At 41.5% G+C, this 24,988-nt stretch overlaps 1 protein-coding gene across 1 annotated transcript in view; it reads left to right on the plus strand.

Annotated features, from left to right (window-relative positions):
• LOC101862527 (E3 ubiquitin-protein ligase HECW2) overlaps nt 1–24,988 on the plus strand; it is a 43,294-nt gene that overhangs the window by 15,353 nt on the left and 2,953 nt on the right. The window contains exons 9-27 of the mRNA XM_005106068.3: nt 1,102–3,060; nt 3,917–4,000; nt 4,658–4,808; nt 5,933–6,021; nt 7,066–7,211; nt 8,202–8,284; nt 8,718–8,820; nt 9,626–9,778; nt 11,082–11,136; nt 11,791–11,971; nt 13,413–13,513; nt 14,310–14,427; nt 14,903–15,016; nt 15,922–16,074; nt 16,732–16,830; nt 18,064–18,196; nt 21,913–22,059; nt 23,619–23,733; nt 24,464–24,549. Of these exons, the coding sequence (XP_005106125.1) occupies nt 1,102–3,060; nt 3,917–4,000; nt 4,658–4,808; nt 5,933–6,021; nt 7,066–7,211; nt 8,202–8,284; nt 8,718–8,820; nt 9,626–9,778; nt 11,082–11,136; nt 11,791–11,971; nt 13,413–13,513; nt 14,310–14,427; nt 14,903–15,016; nt 15,922–16,074; nt 16,732–16,830; nt 18,064–18,196; nt 21,913–22,059; nt 23,619–23,733; nt 24,464–24,549 (4,070 nt within the window). The remainder of the gene's footprint in view (nt 1–1,101; nt 3,061–3,916; nt 4,001–4,657; nt 4,809–5,932; nt 6,022–7,065; nt 7,212–8,201; nt 8,285–8,717; nt 8,821–9,625; nt 9,779–11,081; nt 11,137–11,790; nt 11,972–13,412; nt 13,514–14,309; nt 14,428–14,902; nt 15,017–15,921; nt 16,075–16,731; nt 16,831–18,063; nt 18,197–21,912; nt 22,060–23,618; nt 23,734–24,463; nt 24,550–24,988) is intronic.

The raw sequence follows: 24,988 nt of genomic DNA on the forward strand, positions 1-24,988 counted from the left end.
TCCCAGATTTTTATGTTTCAAACCGCAAGAAAATTCGATGATTCACGACTGAGAAATCGAAATTTAAAACAAGTACCCCCCCAAATCTAAGCACGCAAAATTGCGAGACGGCCGAGTTTTCCCGTGTTAAACTTTAGTCAATTAAAAACTAAATATGCAATCATAAGTATCAGTTTCTCGTTCACCTTGGAGAACGAAAGACACAGAAAACAGTGGTATAATTTTTATTAGTGTTTACAAAAATTAAAACCAGCTAATAGTTGGATGAAGTTGTCCAAATCTGGCTCCAGCCGTAGCTGTCTGCCTGGAAAACGGCTCGCCTGCGGTACCTAATCTCAGTGATGCAGATGGAACTTAAATCTGGATAAGATCATTAAGATATAAGGGAACTTTGTTATTGACTCACTTGTGGCATAATATTACAATTTTATTCGATATTCTAGTTGACACAGGGAGTCAATGCTATGTTCTAAACCTGGGAGGAATGTGTTCCCTTTTCCTTTTTTGAAAGTACAAGCCTAGCTGTATGATTGTGAAAAATGCTGTAATTTGTTAAAAGTGATATAAAGTAGGTTAGCTAGTAGAACATTGCAGTAATCAATCCGAGAAAACAGGAAAGGTGGCATTAGAGTTTTTAATGAGCATTCATTCAAAAATATAGACGCATACGCAATTCTATGCAATTTGCAAAATAAGATGGTACATAAAAAGAATTGATGTAATGTTCCATGGATAGTTTTGAATCAAAATACACTCCCATTTTAAGAAATTGTGTTTTGCCTTTATCAGTAAAATACAATTTTTCATTTTCAGTTCAAATGTGATCTTTGTCTGTGGGTTTTGAACTTTTCTTTGGATTACATAAAAGAATCTCTGTTCTATTTTCATTAAGTTGGAGCTTGTGTACCCACCGGGAGTGTCTTTGTCAGATACCTCCATGCTTTCTCCAAGGACCTATTAAGTGACTGCCCCCCTTCGCCGCCCCCCCCCCCCCCCTTTTCACTCCCTCTAGTTACACTTCTAGTCTTCTGCATTTATATGTCCTATTTGAGTGGCAAGCGGCTTGAAATTTGTACTAAAAGGAGACTAAACTGTCCACAGGATCAGACATGTCGTCTCCTGTGGGGAAGCAAGCTCAATCAGATCTCACACGTCAGGCGTCCTTGCCAAACCCTTTGCCTCACTTGGACGACGGAGATGTTCGAAATTCAAGGATGCGACATCGACACACGGACCTCGGGCTGAGCAGTGCAGAGACCAGTAGCTTGCCTAGTTTGCCCAGTCCAGGTTCCAGTGGCAGTGAAGCGGTGGTGGGTTCAAGTCCACAGATGCAGTTTTCTCGTAGTGTTAGTGCTGGTGCAGACTTGAGTTCTGAAGGCAGACAAGTGGTGGATTCTGGAACTTTCTTAGACATTGTGAACGAACTGACAGCCGAAGGAAGCCCAGGCAATGAGGTCAGTGCGGGTGATGAGGTGACCAGTCTTGCCTTGACCTCCGACCTTCATATTGACAGCTCGGACTCTGGAGCCTCACTCTCAGTGGTGTCCTCGAGCGACAATTCAGGAGGTTCAATCCCGCCCGGCGTGGACGGCTCTGGGCTACAGCCGGTGCAGACCAATGGAAGCGCGGACAATGCGATGGCGGCAGTAGCGTCCACTCTAGGCTCGGTCAACACTCAGACGTCCTGTCAGTCAGCTGACGGGGACCAGAATGTCGTGCAGAATGGTCAGGTGCTGGGAGCGATGGGAGAGGACGGGGAGATGAGTTGTGCATCGGCCTCGGACCTGGATATGTCTGTCCAGTCTGCAGGGCTTGTGTACCCGCCGGGAGCGTCCTTGTCAGATGCCCCCATCCTCCCTCCTAGGACTTACAAAGTGTCTGCCCCTCCCCTCCCTCCCAGAGTATATAAAAAACCAGCCCCGCCGATACCTCCCCGCCATAACATCGATCGCCAGAAAAGAAAACCTTTGAGTCACAGCATGTCGTTTAATTCGGACCAAGTGAGACACTCTTTAGAGCCTCCGCCTCCCTTGCCACCGAGAACCTACAGCCCCATAGAATTCCCCGAGTCTACCTCAGACAGTGGTGAGAATGCGACTGCATCAGGGGAATCCCACACGGGGGCTGATGCAGCTGTGACCAAAGAGCAAGAGTTGTTCCCCTGGGGGCCACCCACCAGCTCTACGGCAGGCTCGGGCCAGCCCCGCTCCCCACAGTCCGCTCCGCCCCCACACCCACCCTCATTCAACAGTTTGCATTCATCTCATCCGCCCCCACCCCCTCTTGCTGCCAGACAGTCCCAGTATTCACCCAAAACGGACCCAGCAAGCAGCTCCTCTCACCTAGTGTTGGTGCCGCTCTTTGAAACGGGATCATCTTCGTCCCCAGGGGCTGTAGGTCATTCACACGGAGTCCTGCCTGGCGCGGCCCGAATCGAACATGCCCCAGGCTCTCGGGGCAGCCTGGCTCTCTCTACCATCAGTGAACCAGCAGGCCTGGCCACACATCAGGCCGACAAGAACAAGCTGAAACGTCGCAGCGTGGACGGGCTCTCTCAGCTAGGAGGCTCCTCCAGCCCCCCGCAGCTCCTGCCACGCCAGAGACAGATGTCTACGGAGGAACGTCAGCTCAACCGACAACAAATCAACCAGCAGCTAGAGCAGTGGACGCGGCTGCAGAGAATCAAAACCACTCACCCACCGTCTTCTCCTCAGCTGCCATCATCTCCAAATGCCGTGCGATCCGGTTCGCCTATCGACGGAAGCTCCCCACCTTCTTTCACAGAGTGTGAACTGGGCAGCCCTTCAGAACCCTTGCCACCCCCTTCACTGCCACCCCCTCCTCTGCCCCCTGGACCCAGGTCCTCCTCCCCCAACGCGGCCGCACCACCCGTGGGGAGCAGAGGAACAGACTGTCCTGATGGTCTGTCTACGTCCGTCCACAGTGCAGTGTCGGGCACACCCGCCCAACCTCAAGCATCAACGTCCACCTCCTCTTCCAGCTCTTTAACACCAGGACAGAGGGAGAGGTCTGGGGAAAGGCGTGAGCGACATGCGCAAGGTACACTCAATGAAAATGCTTGTCATTGATCAGTTTCTTTGTTGATTGTCCTCAGAATAAATGTTTTGTTAGCTGAATGTAGACTTGTTTTTTAACTGTAGCTTGAAGTCTTTTTCATTCTTTTTAAAACTTTTAAGCAAAATTTTCAAACTGTTAAAGATGAGGGCACAGTGAAATATCAAAGAGCAATTTGTTATGAGGGCACAGTGAAATATCAAAGAGCAATTTGTTATGAGGGCACAGTGAAATATCAAAGAGCAATTTGTTATGCAAAAATGTTGGAAAAGAAAACAATTTAGTTTTCCCCTATGTAACATTTCAAAGAATTCATATTAATTTCCCCCGGGTCTTGAAAAAAGGCGCTGCTCCATCCCCCCTCTTCTCTGCCACCTGATTACTTTTTTTTTCATCTGTGTAGAAAAAAAAATTTAATTTATGGTGTTTTTTATGAATTAATATAGTGTTCTTCTTGCTCTGCCGTCATCTCTTCCTTCATCATACCTCAGCTGGTACTTCAGCATGCAACTCCAACTTAATCTGTTGTCAAGTTTTATGCACATTATTGTCCATAATGACAATAATAATTCAGTCAAACCTTCTCTCACAGCCACCAGTTCTAGACAATCACCTGTACAAACGACCACATCCCATTACTCCTTTCTTTGCATTAAAAAGAATATTATAATGCCACTGTCCAAGATATCCACCTGTGTAAGACAACCTTTTTTCCCCTGACAATGGGTGGACGACTAGGACAGTAGTTTAAAAAATTTAACATTTGCTCAAATGTTCTCGCAGAAGAAATCATGACAGTTTCAAATTTTAATTTTCCTTTGTTGAATATTGTGACACCCAGGTGGCAGCAGTGCAGACTCGCGCACACCAGCACGCAGAGCAAAGTACCACAGAGTGGATGACAGAGATGATGCCCTTCCTTCCGGTCTGTTCCATGCTGCTTGTCTGCTATTTGTCACGCAGAAATGTTTTCACTGCTATCCTTTATGTGTATTTAATTAATGTATGTATGTTTGAGAAGGCACTTCCTTATGAGGTTGAACTGGCTGGTTTTCTTATTTATTTGAAATATATTAAGGTTCATTCAATTTAACACTTATTCCACTTCTTTCCAGTAACAAAATATTTTCAGTTTGATTTTTTTTTTGTTTTTTTTTTTGTTTGGGGGGGGGGGGTATTCAGTCTCACTCTGTATCAACTCTGCCTCTGCCTTGGTGTGCTAGTACAAAAGCTGGAATGTTCTCAGCAGTTTACTCTGACTGATGAAAACATCTTCACACTTTGACACAATAAATCCAAGAGATTCGTCAGTAAAGTCATGGAAAAGGTTTCACGTCTGAAAAGTATTGTGTATACCATTTTTATCAGTAAGAATGTGTACCATTTTTGTCTTTAAAGAGTGTATGTGTGTGAAAAATATTGTGTTGTACACTTAATAACCGTTCCATTTATATAACACTTATTGAATTGACTTGCATAACAATTTATAGGATTTTTTTTCCACATTTATTGAATCCTCCTTACCTTTAAAAAGAAAGTCCAAAACCAAAAAACTGTGAAACGTTTAATGTTTCATCTCCAGGTTGGGAGGCTCGTGTGGACAGCCATGGCCGTATTTTCTACATTGACCATGTGAACAGAACCACGACATGGCAGAGACCTCAGACGGGTTTGCAGACTGTTCACCGTAGACCGACGCTCAGCTCAGAGCAGAGGCAGCAGCTGGATAGGAGGTCAGTTGGTCGCTTTTAAGCACAAGGGGGCTATCCCGAAAAATGCTGTTTTGAGAAAATCGAAGGTAAAGTTTTTGCCCCTTGTTCAGTCTCTATAAAATACAAGGAGAATTTTCTCTATAACCAAACAAATATACACACCAATGAAACCCAACTTCTCATATAGGTAGGACAGTGCCCACTTTTGATGTAGGTCAAGATTTTTGGAAACCCACGAAATCTGGGTTAGCCCGCTTGTCCTTAAAAGCGACCAATTCATTTTCTTGCAAATACTCTCTCTCTCTCTCACACACACACACACACACACACACACACACACACATTGTCTCTCAGATTATACTGAACTAGCTGTAGCAACCCCCCCGTCACAGGTTGAGATCTTTGTTAACTCTCTCAACCCTAGGCCTACACTTCCAGATTGTCAGCTCTGCCTAGAGATTTTTTACTTTTTGAAAAATTGAAAAAAAAAAAAAAAAATTTAACATATCCTACCAAAATTTGGTACACATTTTATTCAAACCTTTATATGTGTGTATTGAAAGTTTGAAGGCAAAATATGTCATAGTTTTTATGCAATACTCCGTGGAAAAAGGTCTATATACAGAGTCAAAAGTAAACAAAGCGAACAAAGGAAGTGCGTTCAAATTTTGCACCCCCTCACACGGTGCACGAATATAGCTTTCTTTGTTCTAAATTTGGGCTTGCTCTTCTGGTCATACTCTGTTTCAAACGAAAAATAGAAAATAGTTACTCTTCCAATAAGGCTATAGTCTGCTTCACACAAAAGCTGTGTTTTCGGTCACGAGAGTGAAATTTTCCATACCGATACTGTCGGCGTTAGGGTTGGAGCGCGCATACTGATATTACCGGCATTAGTGCTGGGTGAGTTAAACATTTTTCACATTATTGTTGCAGATCTACTTGGAATATTTTAACTGAATTTATTGAATGCAGAAGTAAAGGATTCCGAAAGGGTTACTAGGCCATTGCCTACGAACTTGACCTGCCACATGGGTAGTCTGTTTTTGGGGGTTTTTTTAAAGCTGGCAGCTTTGTGTTTGAAAGAGTATACTCTCTGTTTCTTCTTATTTTGAGACGTACTTGTCCTTCCCTATGTGTGCCAGGTACCAGAGCATCCGTCGTACGATCACGCAGAGCCGACAAGTGGACACGGAGAGTGTTTCATCCGGGGATTCAAGGGAGATGAGTACCGGTGGGTCATTTGCTGCATTATTTTCTCAGCGCTGAATTATCTCCTCTTCACACTCTTATCTTTTATTCATAATCCTTTCGATATGACAGGTTTTGCATTTCCTTGTAAGTGAAGATGTGGAAAGTTGGTCGTTGAAGGTTTATCAAAAGGGCGTTTAAGGGATTCAAGATTTTCACCTCCGATATCTCAGTTACTGAATATTCAACTTGTTGTCCAGCTTTGTGGCTGCTTTTCATTTATGTCTTTTATTTTTAAAGCTTACTCTATGGTCTAATTTCTTGCATCAGAGAGGGAGAGAAAGTTTACGTATACAGTTACGTTATTTTATTTTGAAAGAAAAAAGCATGGTGAGGCATTTTACCAGTATTTACTGGTGCCTGAGTTTCACAAATGGATGAATCAGTACAATGAAAAGAGGTTGAATCGGCAAAACAACAACATAGACTGGGAGCAAGTTTTTGATTTATGTGCAAGTTTGAGAGAGAGAAAGAGAGGGGGAGGGGAAAGGAAAGAGAGACGGGAGATGGGGAAGCAGAGGAGAGAGAGAGAAAGTTTACGTGAAATGGTCATGAAAATTATTAATTCAATGCAGCAATCACGTAGATTAATAGTGAGATTCTTGTTACTTATGTTTGTACGTGACTTATCAACATGAGCATGTTTACAAACGATGGAAGAGACGGTCAACGTACTAGCGTATCATCCCTTGCATTAGTACGTGATTCTGAATTATATTCAAGAGGGTGCATACCTCACGACCCACGGTTATCTCGGTGGCTATTAAAGATATCGAATCCAGATTTTGACAGAATTTAGAATGTAAGAATTGTAACCAGGTTGTATTTTAGACCCGATTTCGGGTGATATGGCGGTTGCGGTAGAACGTGATTCGGGCGACGATATGTCGATGATTGGAGCATGCCACTATAACTGATGTCCTTTTTTTCCTTCCCCTTGTTGTATCTATCTTGTGTCTGTCTCTGTCTCTGTCCCCCTCACCCCACCCCCAGCCAACCAACTCATGCCATCTCATCACCCCCCCAGGTGCGACGGCGGAACCGGAGGTGAGTGCGAGTCCAGTGAGCCCCGCGGAGCCAGCGCCAGACAGGAGCGAGCGCAGCGTCCACAAGTACCCGGCGGTCAAGTTCCTCACCCGACCAGACTTCTTCCCCATGCTGCAGGCAAATGAGGTGAGGTGACTGATTGACCCACCGAGCGACCTCCGTGCTTTCTTGTCATATCTCCATTTTTTTCAACAGTAGAAGTGTGACATTTTCTTAAGTTCACTCTTTGTTATGATCTGTTTTCACTGTTATTAAAAATGGAGATGTGGGTGGTTTGCAGGTGCTCTGGCGTGGTTTGCTTCTTCTTTCCTATCACACATCTATCGTCCTTATCTCCCCTTCTTCTTTTTTATGTTTGTTACTCTCTTGTAACACCTCTAATATTCTGGCGCTCATATGACCTTATGCAGTTGCGAGCGCCGTAAAACCTCTACTAAAAAAAATTTTTTTTTTTACTGGTGTTTGCTGTTGTTGAAGCTGACGGCTGGTTAGTGAGAGGTGTGGAAAAAGTCATTTTGAAATAACATCTGGATTTGAGAAAAGAAACCCAGGCTAAGAATAATTTTGCAGTACTAATGAGAAAATTCAGACTTCCATGTAGCTTAGTACAAGAACTGACTGTTCTATCTTCAGAGAAGAGGGAGAGGATGATCTTGTTAAAATGTTGTAATTGTGATTGTTTTATCATTAATGAAGTAGCAGGGCATTGTGGGGTTTTGGGGGGATTTTTTCAGTATTTGCACTTAATTCCAATTTTAAGAAATACCCTTTTCATCATGGCGTTCTAAAAAAATATTTGCAATGGATATTTATGATTTCAAACAGTGGGGAACTTTTATTAATGGTACAGGATGCTAATATCAGACTAGTCAAATGTTATGATGAATAATATATTGCAAAAATTTGTCATCAATATTAATGTTTTCTTTTTCATCTCTACCTAAGGAAAGAAAATAGAACTGGGGAATTTATAGAGGGGGAATATTTGTTCATATTTTATTGGTGTATGCTCAGTGACTTATGTTTTTCACAAAGGTATTAGTAATGTAGAGACACAGAAAATCAAAAGAATGCATAGTAAATTTATCAATATGGTTATCTGCTTCCTCCCCACAGGCTGCCATGGTGGACTACAACCGAAACAGCAAGCTCAAACACATGATCACAAAAATACGCCGGGAACCACGCTCTTTTGAGAGGTAAAGGTCTAGACAGGCTGTTCCCCTTGAGACTGCTCCTATTGGTTCATTAACATTGTCTCCTTTTTTGCGGGGGCAGGGGGCATAAAGTGAAATTGGGGGAGTTGTGAGAGAAACTGAGCAGGTGATTGAAGTGCACCACTGTTAGGTCTTCTTGTATTCTTTCCCTCTGTTGTTTCTGTCTTTCAGTCTTGCTTCTTCCCAGCACTATGCTGTGTCGATTTGCTTCTTTTACTCAAACTCAAGAGAAACTGAAAAGTTACGAGTTAGCCTGTACCTCTATCAATTAATGAAATGTTGTAGTTGTGGGATGAGTTAAAAATGTTAAGGGAGAGGAGGACATCAATGGAAAGGCTTCTTCTATCTTAGTTGAGTTAATGACTCTTGTATAGTCTGGCTGCCTCGTGGCTCATGTGTTTTTCTGTCCCTGCAGGTACCAACACAACCGTGATCTGGTGTCCTTTGTGAATTTGTTCTGTGATACGTCAAAAGAGTTGCCACGTCGATGGCAGATGAAGTACGACAAGTCCGGGAAGGTAAACGCACAAATAGTTTATGTCCTTGATTTGTATCTTGTTTCTTCCTGAAGATCTGTTCCTTGTGTTCTTTTCTCTCTCTGTCCAGCTTTGAATGGGCAGCCTGCAGTATTTGCCTCCTTCTTTGTCATCGTTTTCCAAATTCATTTGTAAGGAGTGCTGACAAAACGAGTTTCTTCTCGCAATCCCCAAATGGAGATATTGGTCAAAAACCAACACAAGGGTAAAATTTGTAGATTTTTTTATTGATGCCATATTCTTTAACTATAACAGGCCTTTTATTATTTCATACTTATGAATTTTTAATCTTCTCCTGAAAATGTGATGTAACTATTTCCATAGGGCTCGAATCAAAGAAGTAACTCATTTTGTCAGCATGCTTCACATTAAATTGTGTTCAGCCTTTGTGAAAGATTTTTACCTTGAAGCTGTAGGGGCCAACAGATGAAATGAGCAGGACAACCTAGTATATAGATAAGGTACTGGACTTCAAGTGTGATATGATCGAGAAGAAAAATTCTTTTACCTCACAAACATTCATGCTTTTGTTCTGTCTTCTTCATAGATCAGTGCTCTTCCATTTCCCCTTTTTTACTATTTTCCTGTCTGTTATTTTACTTACTGCCCTCTTTTTGGTTCTACCAACTTTTTGTTTCATGACACTGCGAGTGTGAACGTTACAACATACCATATTTCCAAAGTCAGGGTCTTTTTTCTCTTATATGTATGAAATGCCAAAACAAAAAGAGAAAAGAAAGTTAAAGAAGCTATCACAAGATTACTTATGTGTGTGTGTGTGTTTCAGGCATTTTTTATTGACCATGTGATGAGGACGACAACATTTATGGACCCGCGTCTTCCTACCGATGTGCCGTTGATCAACCCAGACTTCCTTCAAACGCCAGCCCCAAGGACACGAGCCTCAGTGCGCTCTGTGGAGCCGTCTCAGCTGGATGTGGTCAGTGTTGGGGTTTCTAACGCAAGCTGACAAAACGCATTTTTTCATTTTGGCACCAAAATTTTTTATTTGGTGAATCGAAAGCCTGATCAGCTACCCTACTTGTGTTAAAAAGTCAAAGTGAAACTGTGACTAGTTTTTTAAAATATATTCTAATTCAAATTTTGAAAGAATGCTATTTTTCAATGGTTACGCTGACAAAAAAGAACTTTTTCCCGATACTGCTGTGAATTAAAAAAAAGGCGTTTTGTCAGCTTATGGCAGATTTCTCTTTTCTGTTTACTTTAACTCTTTGTGTTCTGTGATACCAAAAGGCTTGGAGGGGATGTGTGTATTAGTATTTCAATTTGGAAGAACTTGAGCGCGTAGAAAGGCAGGATTGGCGTCTGTGGTGAAGCAGTTACGCCCTTGGCTGTCGCACGCAGGAGACCCGAGTTTGATTCCTGAGTGGGGAGACCATTTTTATGGAGTATTTCGGTCTTTCTGCAGGGATGCTGTATCTCTTTCAGTCTGGATTGGGCCTTGCTGGCAAGGTCGGAAGCCTGCCTTGTAAATTATCAGAATGATGTGGGCGGGGGCATAAAAATTTGTATTTGATAAAAATGATAAATAAATTTAAAAGGCAGGAATTTCTATGAATCTACGGGTGAGATCTAATTATATTCTTGTTAAGTTACACACTTACTCTGTGTTAAATTGCACAAGATCTTTCAATCCACAAAGTATTTGGCCTCATGAAGGGTGAAAGATAGCAAATATTTTACATGAAGTGACGTCTGCAAACATTTCCTTTAAATTTTGTATCCTTTTTCCTCCTCCCCACCCAACACCCCCACCCACTCCCACCGCAACTCTTTTGTACATTTTTTTTTTCTCTATTTGAAATGGCGCTTTCAGTCCATCTTTCAGCATCCTTGGTCAGGGACACTGAATTGTCTTACTCTGTCATGAACTGTCACTTGTGGGTGGTTGGAGGGTGCTCTGGTGTGGTGGTTTGCTCTGTCTTTTATATCAGACATATAACATCCTTTTCTCTTTTCCTTCTTTTGTATCAGACAATTAACGTCCTTTTCTCTCCTTCTTCTTTTGTTTGTCTGTTACACTCCAATAACTCCTCTCTGGATCAATAAACTCAAAAACAACACTTTGATAACACCTCTAAATCTTTGGCATTTATATGACCTGATTGTGTTGCAAGTGCCATAAAACTCTAACTAAAACTGAAAACTAAATTGTTACTTGTTTCAAGTTAGTATTGCAATGTTGGTTTTCAAGTACCGTGTCCATGTTTGTCTGTCTGCAGCCTGTCCCACCGCCTCGACAGCCTCTCAATGAAACTGCTGCAGCAATACCTACAGGTATGTAGCTCAATGTTATGTTTTTGTGTTGTATAGACGAACATAATTCACAACTTTGATTGTCATGTTTTTTGTTTCTAGTTTTTAGTTTGATGTGCTAGGATTCGGCAGGGGTCGTCACTCAATGTTATTTTGTGTCTTAAATTTTTACACAATTCCTCGGAACCTTTTTTTTTTTCTCTTTACAGTGACTCAAGTGTGTGTGTGGCATCTTTCTATCTTGATTTTTTTCCCAACACCAAATCACCATAATTGTGTGGATCTGATTTTCTTTTCCCAAACTCAATAATGTCTTAGTGTTGTTTTGCTGGAGGGTGGTTAGCAGGTGCTCTGGTGCAGTTTGCCTCTTCTCGCCTATCAATCTATCATCCTTATCTCTTTCTCCTTTGTTTCTTTCTATGTTACTCTCCAATAGCACCTCTATATCATCCTCTGCCCTTCTTCCCTTTGTATGTTACGAACCCAAAACACTAGTAACACCTCTACTCTTCAGAACTTTCATCGAGTTCTTAGTGAAAACCTCCGCCATACGCCATTTTGAAAAAGTGACGAATGACGGGAGCCTAACACTGAGCAGCGGATATGACCTAACTGTGTTGCAGGTGCCGTAATACTCTAATTGGATAAAACTAAAACTTGTGTCGCTGTTTTCAGCTTACAACGAGAAAGTGGTGCTGTTCCTGCGGCAGCCCAACATCGAGGAGATGCTGCACGACCGATGTCCTCAGTACACGTCCAGCTCGGGCCTTCGCGACAAGATCAACAAGATCTCTGTGCGGGGCGTGGACATGCTGGAGAGACTGTCCAATGACATCGAGCTCACCTTAATGCTTAGGTAAGTCATCTGGTTATGGGGCTGAGGTTGGTCTCGTCTTGTCAGTTTCAGGGTTCTGGTGTACGGTTGGTCTGATCAGGTAGTTGAACTTTTAGCGCCTTCACTGCCAGGCCTGAGCATTGAGTATTAGAGCAGGTGTGGGAGGGAAAGGGCATTCCTGCTTCTCATAAATCTCCATTTACAGGCATAAACGGGTTATAGGCTGGGGGATTGGATAGATGACGATTTTGGAATGGGATTTTGTGAGAAATAGGTTGTCGATTTAAGGCATAAAGGGGGCCTTGCTGTCTACTCGCGACCTCAGTGCTTTCTTATCGTACCTCCATTTTCTTAACAGTGAAAGTGTGACTTTTTTAAAGCTCACTCTTTGTTATGAACTGTTTTGACTGTTATTAAAAGTGGAGATACGACAAAAGAGCACTGGGGTTGTGAACTCTCAATGTTGTCTCGCCGACGCCAACTCGGGTTCGCGGTTTGCCTGACATCACCCGACTGGACTGAGGACAATTTTAAATGGTCATTTCAGAGCAGGTGCTTCACATAAACAAAAACTAATTACATTTTTTAAATCAGCGTCGTCAAACTAGGGTGGCAAAGGAGCAGAATTACATCTTAGGAAATTCATGGTTCCCCCCCCCCCCCCCCCCCCAAATAAATAATTCATAATATACCAGCTGTGTTATGGTGTAATTTTTTTCTTAGATCTAGATCTAGGCCTTAGCCGCCCTCTATTTGGAGTCAAGCAGACACCTACTGGCGCTTGTCAGCATCGATCTTCAGCCGCTAAAGTTTCGGATTTCTCTATGTTATCGCCCATAGGTTTGAATCCCATCAGAGGCCCAATGATGTGTCCTAATGGGTACTCGGCTATAGACAGCAAAAGAACTTATCACTTTGTTTGTGTTTGAGTACTTAATCGCCTGCTTGCACTGTATGCTTCCCAGGAAGCCGAGAGTGTTTCTGAGTGCTCTAGAGTCTGAAGGGGTAATAATAGTTGTAAAGCGCACAGAGCGTGCTGTAGAGCGTGGATATGCGCTATTTAAACGCTAGTAGTAGTGCACTTGTGTACAAAGCGGAAAGTCCGGGTTTGAGCCTCGGTTCGGACACATATTTTTTTCACCCCCTACTGCCGACCCTGCAGTAATGGATACCTGACTTCAAGTTGGGGAAGTAGTAAAGGCAGCGTAGAAAGGAACTGGCCACCCTACCACAATATGCCGAAGACCCAGGAAGTTGTCTCACTAACAAGGCAATAACCAATGTCCGGATCGGATGCGGGAATAACTTTAGTAGTAGTAGCAGTGGTAGTAGTAGTAGAAGAAGTAGTATTAAAATAGATTGTTAAGCTCATAAAACTTGTTGGTGAACAGTAATTTGTGCTAGTTATTATTATTATTATAATTATTATTATTATATCCTCATTTTCCATCTTATGTTTCAGCCTGTTTGAGAACGAGATCATGTCATATGTGCCACCGACTGTCAGCTCCCGTAGCAACCCTGGCATGGAGGCCGCAGCACAGTCACCACAGGGCTCGCCAGGTGAGAGCACATTGTGAAGCTGATAGAGGTTACAGGCGTTTCAGAGTTCTGTCTTTTTTTTTAAGTAAGAGTTTACAAAACTATCAGGTCATTTCGTGTCCAAGAAAAGAGGTGTTGCTAAAGAGTAACAAACAAAGAAAAGAAGGAGAGATAAGGATGATAGATTCTTGATAATAAAAAAAAGAAACAAACCATAACAGAGCACCTGCCAGCTACTCACTTGAGAGATCTTGGGGTCAGATGACCGCAAAGGTTACATGGGTAACCACTTTATGATTGTGGGTGTGTGTGTGTGTGTGAAATACCAAACCAACATGCCAGCATCTGAACAATAAAGATTTATCTATGTTATGTTATCTTTTCTCTTTGCGATCGTCCATCTTGAACTGTAGGGGTTTGGCGACATACTCTCTTTTCTGAAATCTTTTTATATTTGCTGACTGGGTGGTTGGCGGGTGCTCTGGTGTGGTTTGCTCCTTCTGTGCTATCAAACATCTATCGCCCTTATCTCTCCTCCTTCTATTTTGTGTTTGTTACTCTCTTGTAACACCTTTAATCTTCGGCACTTAAATGACCTTATTGTGTTGCAAATGCCGTAAAACTCTTACTAAAACTAAAGTCTGACTTCACTGCAGGCACCACTGGTAGGTCCTACTTCTTTTCTTTCCCCCCCCCCCCTGTTGTTTCTGTCTGCCTTGCTTTATCCTTGCTTTCTACTATCTGGTATTGTGTCCATGTGGTTCTCTTATCTCAGTTCAGTTGACCTCATGTGTATCTCTTATTCAAATTCTTTCAGTACAACGACTTCCTGGCAGAGTGCCAGCTCCGTACAAACGAGATTTCCAAGCCAAACTGAGAAACTTTTACAGAAAGCTGGAGTCGAAAGGCTACGGCCAGGGTCCAGGGAGGTTAAAGTAAGTCATCAACTCATCTGAGCAGAGGATTTTTACATTATTGACAATGCTTGCTAATCTGGTATGGGATGGCTACCTGGTTGGGTTATTTTTTTGTAATTAATTTGTTTAAAAATTGTATAAAGACTTTACTTTAAAAATTTTGCTCATGGCTCAATTGCACTGGCTTAAGAAGAGTGCATAAGATGATCGTGTATGATGTGTGTACCAAGGAGTTTCATTCTCAACTCCATTCACATTAATAATAATGATGATAGATAATAATTGTTTACCTTAAAATTGTGCTCTATCCTACACGAGTGTAAGCTCTGAGCGCTTTACATTGATCACATGATCACTGGGCGACATGCATACTTCATTCACACAAGATAAAATACATTATACAGATTATTTGTTCCTTTTGAGATTGGGATGTGAAAGGAAAAGGAAGAAGTTTTAGGGGGGAAAATATAAATATCTTGTTATATCCCTTCAGACTGACTGTCCGTCGTGACCATGTTCTGGAAGATGCTTTCAACAAAGTCATGTCAACTCCAAAGAAGGAACTCCAAAAGAACAAGCTGTACATCACTTTTGCTGGTGAAGAGGGGTGAGTTCCTTGCTCTTCCTCCTTTTATATGCAATTTGTTACCTTAGAATTACAAAGTTCTATCTGACATTTTTAGCCGTTTTGAGCTTTTAAGACCACATCAGAAATCAAATGTTCTATTTGCTCTATCAAAATGGAAAGATTATTTGGTGTTGTTATCAAGGCATTCAAAGAATTGTATTCGAAAAAGCTTGACATGTTGTGAAGCTCAAATTTTTTTATGTCAAATTTTTTAAAACTATGTACAGGGCAGATAGAACTTTGTTACTCTAAGGTAGCGATTTATTTGGAGTTTGTTTTGTTTGTTCGTTTTGGCCTTGGACGAGTCATCATACTGTCTTTGCAATCACTCAAATGTCATCCATCTTTTTCTATAGGGGTACGAAGACATACTCCCGCCTCTCAAACCTTTTGATATTTATTGTGTTTGCTTGCCCTGTGGAGCAAATTTTTACCTTGGAGAAGTTTGTATTTTTTAGTTGTGTTAGCCTTAAGATCTGAATGCAGTTTTCTGAGTTGTCAAGATAAACTTCCTTTAAAAGTAGTATGTATAACAAATACAGACGGTGATGGTACTGTCATTGTCAGAAAATTATCTGTCAGTAAATGGCGTACCTGTGCTTTTCTTCATTCAAAACACTGCTCCACATACTTTTAAAACTCTAATTAAAGATGCCCTTGTGGATGGTTGGCGGGTGCTCTGGTGTGGTTTGCTCCCTCTCTTCTATCAAATAAGTATCGTCCTAATATCTCCTCTTTCTTTTTTATGTTTGTTGGTCTCATGTAACACCTCTTATCTTCTGCACTTATTTGACCTAATTTTGTTGCAAGTGCCGTAAAACTCTTACTAAAACTGAAAAACTAAAAAAGATGCCCTTTTTGTGTTCTCACTCCTCTTCGTACAGGCTGGATTATGGTGGCCCGTCTAGAGAATTTTTCTTCCTGTTGTCTCGCGAGCTGTTCAACCCGTACTACGGCCTGTTTGAGTACTCGGCCAATGACACGTACACGGTGCAGGTCAGCCCGTTGTCCACCTTTGTGGAGAACGCGCATGAGTGGTGAGTGATGCAGTGCTGCTTTCTCTTGTGCTGTCCTTTCTGTATAAATTATTGCTACACCTGGATGTTTAAGAAGAATATTATAAGGTATTGCAGCTTTTGATGGGCCAGAAATGATGTTGAAAAAAAATAAGCGAGATCAGGCTAACTGTTGTTCAAGGAAAATTGATGGTCAAACAGGAAGTTGTTTTGGGTTTTTTTAAGGGGGGGTGGGGGTTCCACATCAGACATTTGTTTTTCTCCGATAAGTGATTGATTTTGAAGTTTAAAAAAATAAATAAATATTGAATAAAATGTCGTAATGTGTCTATTTCCTATTTCAAATTTGGGAAGAGCTCCAAAAGAGCCCATAATTCGTGGCACTGAAGGAAAATTTTTTGTAAAATGGGTCATGGAAGATTTCATAGCTATATTTATGTAAGTTGCGTTGCGAAGTAAATAATCATGAACGTTTGTGGGTGGTTGGCGGGTGCTCTGGTGTGGTTTGCTTCTTCTTTCCTATCAAACATCTATCGTTTTTATATCCCCTCCTTCTTTTTTATGTTTATTACTCTCTTGTAACACCTCTAATCTTCTGGCGCTTATTTGACCTTATGCAGTTGCGAGCGCTGTAAAACCTCTACTAAAAAAACAAATCATGAACGTTTTCGTCGGCAGGTTTCGATTCTCTGGACGCGTGCTGGGGCTGGCCCTGGTACATCAGTATCTGCTCGATGCTTTCTTCACTCGGCCGTTCTACAAAGCCGTGCTCAGAGTGTGAGTGATGTACCTAACTTTGTGGGTGGTTTGCTGGTGCTCTAGTGTGGTTTACTCCTTCTTTCCTTTGAAACGTCTGTCATCTTTATCTTTCTTTCTTTTCTTTGCATTTTTCTCTCGAGTATGTTCTCTCTATCAGCACCTCTGTTGTTCGGCCTTTATATGAGACCTATTTCTGTTGCAAGTGCTGTAAAACTCTTACTAAAACTAAACCGCACTAATTCACCGAACTTTTCTTAATGTGAAGAAATAATTTTTGCTTTTTTGCTCCCATTTATGTTGCTGGCACAGATAGACCTATGACCTCTAATAAAACGTTTAATGTGTATGCCTTGTGGTTGTATCAGTTAAGATTATGTTTCCCAACTTTTTTTTGTGTGGTTTGCTCCTTCTTTCCTATATCTATCGCCCTTCTTTTTATTTGTGTTTGTTACTCTCTCGTAACATCTCTAATCTTCAACACTCATATGACCTATTTGTGTTGCAAGTGCCATAAAACTCTTACCAAAAATTTTTACAAACCAAAAAAAAACAACCTTAATAAGTCTTTTTGACCTAATTCTTTTTTTTTCTAATCTTCCGCACTCATATGACCTAATTGTGTTGCAAGTGCCATAAAACTTTTATCAAAAGGGAGGGGGGAACCCAACTAAATGAGTGTCATTGACCTTATTCTTTTTTCTCTAATCTCTGGCACTCATATGACCTAATTGTGTTGCAAGTACCATAAAATGTTATCGAAAGGGAGGGGGGGGGAATACCCTACTAAATTAGTGTGATTGAGCTAATTATTTCTCCCTGGTTAAATGAGTGTCCTTGACCTAATTGTTTTCTCCCTGGTTAAATGAGTGTCCTTGACCTAATTGTTTTCTCCCTGGTTAAATGAGCGTGATTGAGCTAATTGTTTTCCCTGGTTAAATGAGTGTGATTGAGCTAATTATTTTTTTCCCTGGTTAAATGACTGTTTTTCCCTCGTTAAATGAGTGTGATTGAGCTTATTGTTTTCCCCTGGTTAAACGAGTGTCCTTGACCTAATTGTTTTCTCCCTGGTTAAATGAGCGTGATTGAGCTAATTGTTTTCCCTGGTTAAATGAGTGTGATTGAGCTAATTATTTTTTTCCCTGGTTAAATGACTGTTTTTCCCTCGTTAAATGAGTGTGATTGAGCTTATTGTTTTCCCCTGGTTAAACGAGTGTCCTTGACCTAATTGTTTTTCCCTTGGTGTCCCATCAGCCCCCTGTCCCTGGAGGACGTGGAGTCTCTGGACATGGAGTTCCACCAGAGTCTGTTGTGGATCAAGGACAACGACATCAGCGAGGTGGACCTCAACCTCACCTTCGCGGTCAGCGAGGAAGTTTTTGGCCAGGTAAGGCACTTCACATGTGAAGTCAGTCTTGTTGTATGGATGTGATATATGGAATACATCTCAGACGTGCATATATAAAGAGGATTCAGGTTTTCTCGAACAAGTGTTTAAGGAAGTTACTGAGGATCAGATGGACAGACAGGGTCACCAACGAGGAAGTGTTAAGGAAAGCAAGACAGAACCCAGTCAGAGATGAGGTGGGAAGAAGGCGGTGACGATGGATTACACATACTCTCAGGAAGTTTAGCAGCTTCATAGCAAGGAAAGTGTTAGATTGGAGCCCACAGGGTAATATATCGAGGGGAAGACCACATAGAGCCTGGAGAAGAGTCACAGAAATTGATGTACAGAAAAGTGGGAAGACATGGAAACAACATCAAGAGGCTAGCCCAGGCTAGGGAAAGGTGGAAAGTGTTCATGGCCCATATCCTGATCCAGGGTGAGAAAGGCGATGATGATGATGAAGACGTTTGTGATATCTCAGGCATACGGACCACATGTAGCTGGAGGTGGAAAAGATTGCCCGGAACTGAGACAGGTGGAGAGCCCTTCTTGGTGGCCTATCCCGGGGTAAAAGAGGTGGAGGATGATGATAATGATGAAGAGAAGTTTGCTGCTTCCATTCACATATGTAGCTTCACAAGTGAACAAAATAGATCAACTTTGCAAGATGCCTTTGTTATATGAGGTCTGTCTGAAAAGTAATGTGACAAAGTGTGCTGTATGAGCTATGGGCTAAAGAGGAAATAGCAAATTTTGTTATCATCTAACTCGATATCTTGGAAATGTGTTACTGTAATTTTTGGGTTTCGTACCTTTATATTTACTTTTTACTAGAATTTGTTTGCACCCCCTTTTTTATTACTGTTCAGCGATGAGCACTGAAGAATGAGCAAGGAATCAACACAAAATTTTTAGTCTGTTTGGGGAAAACTGTCACAATTACTTTCAGTGTGTATGGAGTTTAGACAATTTTTCAAGGCACATATTTTTGCAAGGTACGAGCAGTTCAAAGAGTTAGAAAATAACTCTTGGAGTGGGCGGCTTTCAACGAGCAGGATTGTGGTCAAGGTCAAAGGTGAAGGCCATATTGATCACTTTCTTCAGTGTGAGAGGCATCATCTTCCACTGGTCAGGTGAATAGGGAGGTTGTTCTCGCTTGGTGACGCTGTTCCTGTCCAAGAGCTGTTGGATGCTCAGGGGATTGTAAACTATGTTCTGTCATCTGCTTTCGTCTCCACTTTCTGCCCCCTCCCCTGGGCTCCTGGCTCCTTCTACAGCCTTTGTACTGCTAGTCCTAGGCTCCTTCTTACTGCTGTCTTTCAGCCGCACCCTGGATCTTAGGGTTGGTAAAATCTAACACCTAGCCTTCTCAGATACTGGCGAAAAATCTCGGAGGTCCCTTGTTAGACCTGCATGTGAGCCTCAACCAGATTGTCTGAAAATTTTGCGCCCGCGAGTTTGGCCCCCCCCCCCCCCCCCCAAAAAAAAAAAGCCTTTGTGGGTGTCATAAGGAAGGACATCCGAGTAACGAGCGACCACCCCAACAAACACTTGTACAATAAAGAAGAGACCTAACCCTAACCCTACCCCCAAAAAGAACCTGCAATGGGCCTCATGTAAAAAGGCCAAAACAAGTCCTAAATGGAAAAAAAAAATTAATTTAAAAACCACACTCCAAAACAGACAAGGAGCATATAGATCTAGATCTAGATCTATATGGCTTACATCTACATTGCTATAATAGGGTTTGATACAATAACACAATAGAATTGGAATATGAATCCTCCATATAGATCTAGATCTAGTAATCTAAATAAATCTAGATATAGATCTAGATCTTGTAGAACAAGTGAAAAGGAATAGGCCTTGAACTAGAAATCCGCATCCAATTCCGAACAGAGGGACTCAGCTGAGGTCTATAATGATCTATATAAATCTACATCTAGATCTAGATTCTATTAGAACAAGAGAGTCGGACTTGAATGAATCCACACGATCTGAACAATTGAATTAGTCAACAAACGAAATTCAAAATGGCCGCTCGAGCACGAAACTGAAACTAGATAATTTAGGTTGTCGTCCTTTTTCGTATTCGCATTTCTACTTAGGTTCTGACAATTATGTATGAAACGCCGACGTCGGCGGTGCGCGCGTCGGCGGTCGGCACGAAAGCGAAAGTGCCGACGAAGCCGACGGGAGAAAAAGGGGTCGCTGGCAGTCGGCCAGGCCTCGCACTACGCACATTGACTGATACAGGCGGGCCTAGCGATAGCATCGGCCGGTTCGCGGGTCGGGTCACGATTGGCGGATTTCAGATGATTGTCGGCAAACATGCAGGTCTACCTTGTGCAAATTGCACACTTTAAAGATCCCTTGGTGGTTTAAAATCGATAAGAATAGACTTTGGCAGCCTTCAGAGCAAAATTCAAAATTAATCCCTACCAAATTGAAATGTTAAATATGTCCACCGCGTTCATATGACCTTACGCAGCATTGTGAACAGGAGTGTTATTGTGGTGAAGCAGCCACGAGTTATCCTACAACAATCTTGCCTCTTCTCATTCACTGAGTGTGGCCAAATGCAGCAGGATCTCTTTGTAGGGTGCTGGTTAATCATCTGACCTTGTGGCAAGAACTCACTGTCTTCAAAATGAGTGACCTTTTTTCCTTTTCCCTAAGCTCAAAGTAGTCATCAAGAGGACTCGTTTTGAAGAGGGCAAGGGCTTAACTAAAGATTCTGTTTGGTTTGGTTCTAGTTTAACACCTTATTCGACTCTTAATTTGTCATTTTGAAGTTCTGCCGCCCTCCCCTCCCCCCCCCCCCCCCCCTGCCCCGCACACATATACACACATGCACCAGTCTTGGCACTGTGCTGCATGGGGGTTGCCATTGTTGAAAGTAGAAGTAAAGAGTAAAGGTGGACCTAACTTGAACTCAAGCATTGTCATATATTGTGTAACTATGCGACAGCAACTGGCTTATTTGAGTCATTCTTTTCTTCATGTTCACATTTATGTCAAATTGTACTTTCACAGCTGCCCACATCTATTTTAATGTATTTCTTTTCATGGTGAACATTTGCCTAATTCCCTCCTGCATAACAGTTTTCAGTGAACAGTCTCAGTGGGTGGTTGGAGGGCGCCTCTAGTACGTCCCACTTCTTTTCTTTCACTCTCTCTTATTTTTTTGTTGTCTTACTTTTGCAGCACTAAATGACTGTTATTGTGTCGATGTGGTTCTCTTTACCTAAACAGACAAACAAACAAAAAGGCTTTGAATTTCAGAGAAGAAATATTTGCTCAACCCTGGGCAGAGAGACCCAAAACTCAATTGTGGCACAGAGAACCTGTAGCGAACAACAGCCTTTACACTAGAGACTGGGATGTCCTTTTAAAGATGAACAAGAAGAAGAATTGGTCGCTTTTAAGGACAAGCGTGCTAACCCAGATTTCGTGGGTTCCCAGAATTCTTGACCTACACCAAAAGTGGGCATTGCCCTACTTGTAGGAAAAGTTTGGTTTCATTGGTGTGTATATTTGTTTAGTTATAGAGAAAACTCTCCTTATCTTCTAAAGAAACTGAACAAGGGGCTAAAACTTTACCTTTGATTTTCTCAAAACAGCATTTTTCAGGATAGCCCCCTTGTGCTTAAAAGCGACCAATTAGAAGACTGGAAACTTCCAACATGTTGTTTGTTGTATTCCTCCGGCAGGTGACGGAGCGTGAGCTGAAGCCCAACGGGAAGAACATGGCTGTGACGGAGAAGAACAAGAAAGAATACATCGAGAAGATGGTCAAGTGGAGGCTGGAGCGTGGCGTCACCGAGCAGACAGAGAGTTTGATACGAGGGTTCCACGAGGTCAGTTCCACAGTGTCTCAGACTCTTACAGTGGGTGGTTGGCGGGTGCTCTGGTGTTGTTTACTTCTTGTTTCCTATCAAACATCTATCGTCCTTATCTCCCCTTCTTCTTTTTTATGTTTGTTACTCTCTTGTAACACCTCTAATCTTCTGGCGCTCATATGACCTTATCTAGTTGCGAGCGCCGTAAAACCTCAACTAAAACTTTACTAAGACTCTTGCAACAAAACATTTGTCCAAGAAGAGTACTCATGGGTGGGGTTTGCTGGTGATCTGGTGTGGTCTGCTCCTTCTTTCCTATCAAACATCTGTCATCCTTATCTCTCCTCCTCCTTTTTTTTTTTTTTTTTTTTGTTACTCCCTTGTAACACCTTTAATCTTCAGCATTTATATTACCTTATTGTGTTGCAAGTGCCATAAAACTCTTACTAAAACAAATAAAGAGTTAGTTCTAGTTTTTTATTTCTTCGTGAGATTATAATGGAGGAGCCAGCTTGAAATGTTTTGCAAAAGTCATGGTAACACACATAGGAGACTCCTAATAGTTTTGATTGTCTAAGATATGGTGAGGTTTCTGATGAGAGATTGGTTATCGTCCTAGTCTGTTATGTTGTTATCAACTTTGAAGGTGAAGTCGTTGAAAATTGAGATGAGTACAAGCAAGGTGGTGCTTTTTAAAACAAAATGAATATGTTTAATCAAAAATAATACATCACTTTGAAAGTAGTCTTTTGTCCCAACTGCTCACAAAGAGGTACTCATACTGTTTCTTTTGATTTGTAAAGAAAAGGTTTATAATGATGTTCTGTCCGTTCTGATGAGAGGTCCCTTCTGTTCTGTGCTTTTTGCTCCCTGAAAAATAAATTAAAAATTAAAAGCCTTCACGACTTCACAATAATTCCTTTAGCCGGCTCCTTCATCCCAATTTACCATTTCAACCCTGAGGCAACATACAACATCCTTGTACACTAAGGTACTGCGGCTAATCATTCACTTATTCCGCCTCAATCGATTGATAAGTACTCAATTGCAGTGGCATCGGTGGCCTAGTAGATAGGCTCACAGACTCACAGCCATAAGGTCGTGGGTTTGAATCCTGTCAGGGGCCCAATGTCACGTTCTTTGGAAGGCACTTAACACAACTTTTCGTCACTTCACCACCACCCAGGTGGGAATGGGTACCCAGCTTCAAACTAACGAAAGATCTTGTCATTTTGAGCGCTTAATCAGCTTCTTGCACTGTATGCTTCCTGGGAAACAGAGAATGCTTCTGGGTGTTCTACGGTCTGCTATTGGGGTATTGATAGAGATTGTAAAGAGCATAGATCTTGCTGTCGAGCGTGCAAATGCTGTTTATTATTATTTTTACTGTTAATAATAATAATAATTATTATTATTATTAACTGGAATAAGGAAAATGGGGTCAACTGCCTTTTTTAAGAACAGAATGGAATTGAATTCACTTTTTTTTGGGGTGGAAAATGCAAGTCCTGCGCCGTACAGATCAACCAGGAGAATCCCAACTGTTATATTTTCTCTGACACTTGTCCTTGGCCCAGGTCCTGGACGGTCGTCTGGTATCCACGTTTGATGCCCGGGAGCTGGAGCTGGTCATTGCCGGTACGGTGGAGATCGACATCGGCGACTGGCGACGCAACACAGACTATCGCTCAGGTATTGGGTGGGGTCTGCTGGGTCAGAGAATTCAGACTTGAACAATTTGTTAATGTTCAGCTTGTCAATCCTTCAGTTGAAAAGCAGTTTTTATTTTTTCTTTGAGTGTGTATTTTCTTGCTATGTAAGAAATCTGAAAATGACACTATTTTGATATAGTTTACAATTTTATATTTCTTTTCTTCCCTCTTTCTGTATAAGAAAAAACATTTTCAACTTCGGAACTCTGATATACAGTCTGCTGGGTCAGAGAAATGATTGACAATAATTTAATTTGTAATAGATTACGTTTTTATCATGCAAATGCGTACTCGAAAGTATACTTCACTTTACCTTTTTTTAGGCTTGCCGCCTTGTTTCTGCCTCTTTTAAGTTATATGCAAGGATCATTTAAAGGATTACAAAATGCATTTGTATTTACATATTCTTCAAATACAACTAACAAAAGTAGAAATTTTCCCTCATATTTACCAGAAAAAAACTTTGAAGAGGAGTCCTCAAACTTAATGTTAATTATTACTTTTTCATCCTTTTAGCATTGAGGGGAGATGCAGTTTTCTGTAGTAGGCCTGCTCTGCAGCTGTATCAATTGGGATTTTATCATTTCCCAGGGTTTCCTTGACTCCCTCAATCCCTGTTTTGTGTGGTCTACCTCTTCCTTTATAGCCTGAGTAAGTCCTTAAATGTCCATCATAAAATGAAGAGTGTTCCTTGTAATTACCCCCGTCAGGTTATCACGACCAGCATCCGGTGATCCAGTGGTTCTGGGAAGCCATTGAGAAGTTTGACAACGAACGGCAGCTGCGACTCCTGCAGGTAAATTTCATTCGCTTGGAGATCTTTTGAATATCTTTTACAGTGTTTGTTTTTGGTCCAGTTTGTATAACTGCCATGAATTACAGAATAATTGGGAGTTTTGGCCCAGCAGTTTACATAATCTGATTTTACATTCACTTCCCTTTCTTTCAAATGAAGTATAGAACACTGCTGTATCTTAATTTAGTGAAAAATTAAAGCCCAATATGTAAATGACCCCCTGCTCCATTTTGACAAACAAAAGTAAATTCTGTCCACATGCAGAAAAAAATTCTGGAGCCAAAGGTATAGACATTACTCTGAAAAGAACATATTATGTTTCAAAGTCATAAATAATTTTTGATGTTCTTTCCCTCTTAAAAGTGCAATTATTTTTTATTCGTTTTATACTTAGGTTGATTATTATTTTATTTTTTTTCTAAAACCAGAGAATTCATTG

The sequence above is a fragment of the Aplysia californica genome, unplaced genomic scaffold (genome assembly GCF_000002075.1).
Source record: "Aplysia californica isolate F4 #8 unplaced genomic scaffold, AplCal3.0 scaffold00510, whole genome shotgun sequence".
NCBI classification, from domain to species: Eukaryota; Metazoa; Mollusca; class Gastropoda; order Aplysiida; family Aplysiidae; genus Aplysia; species Aplysia californica.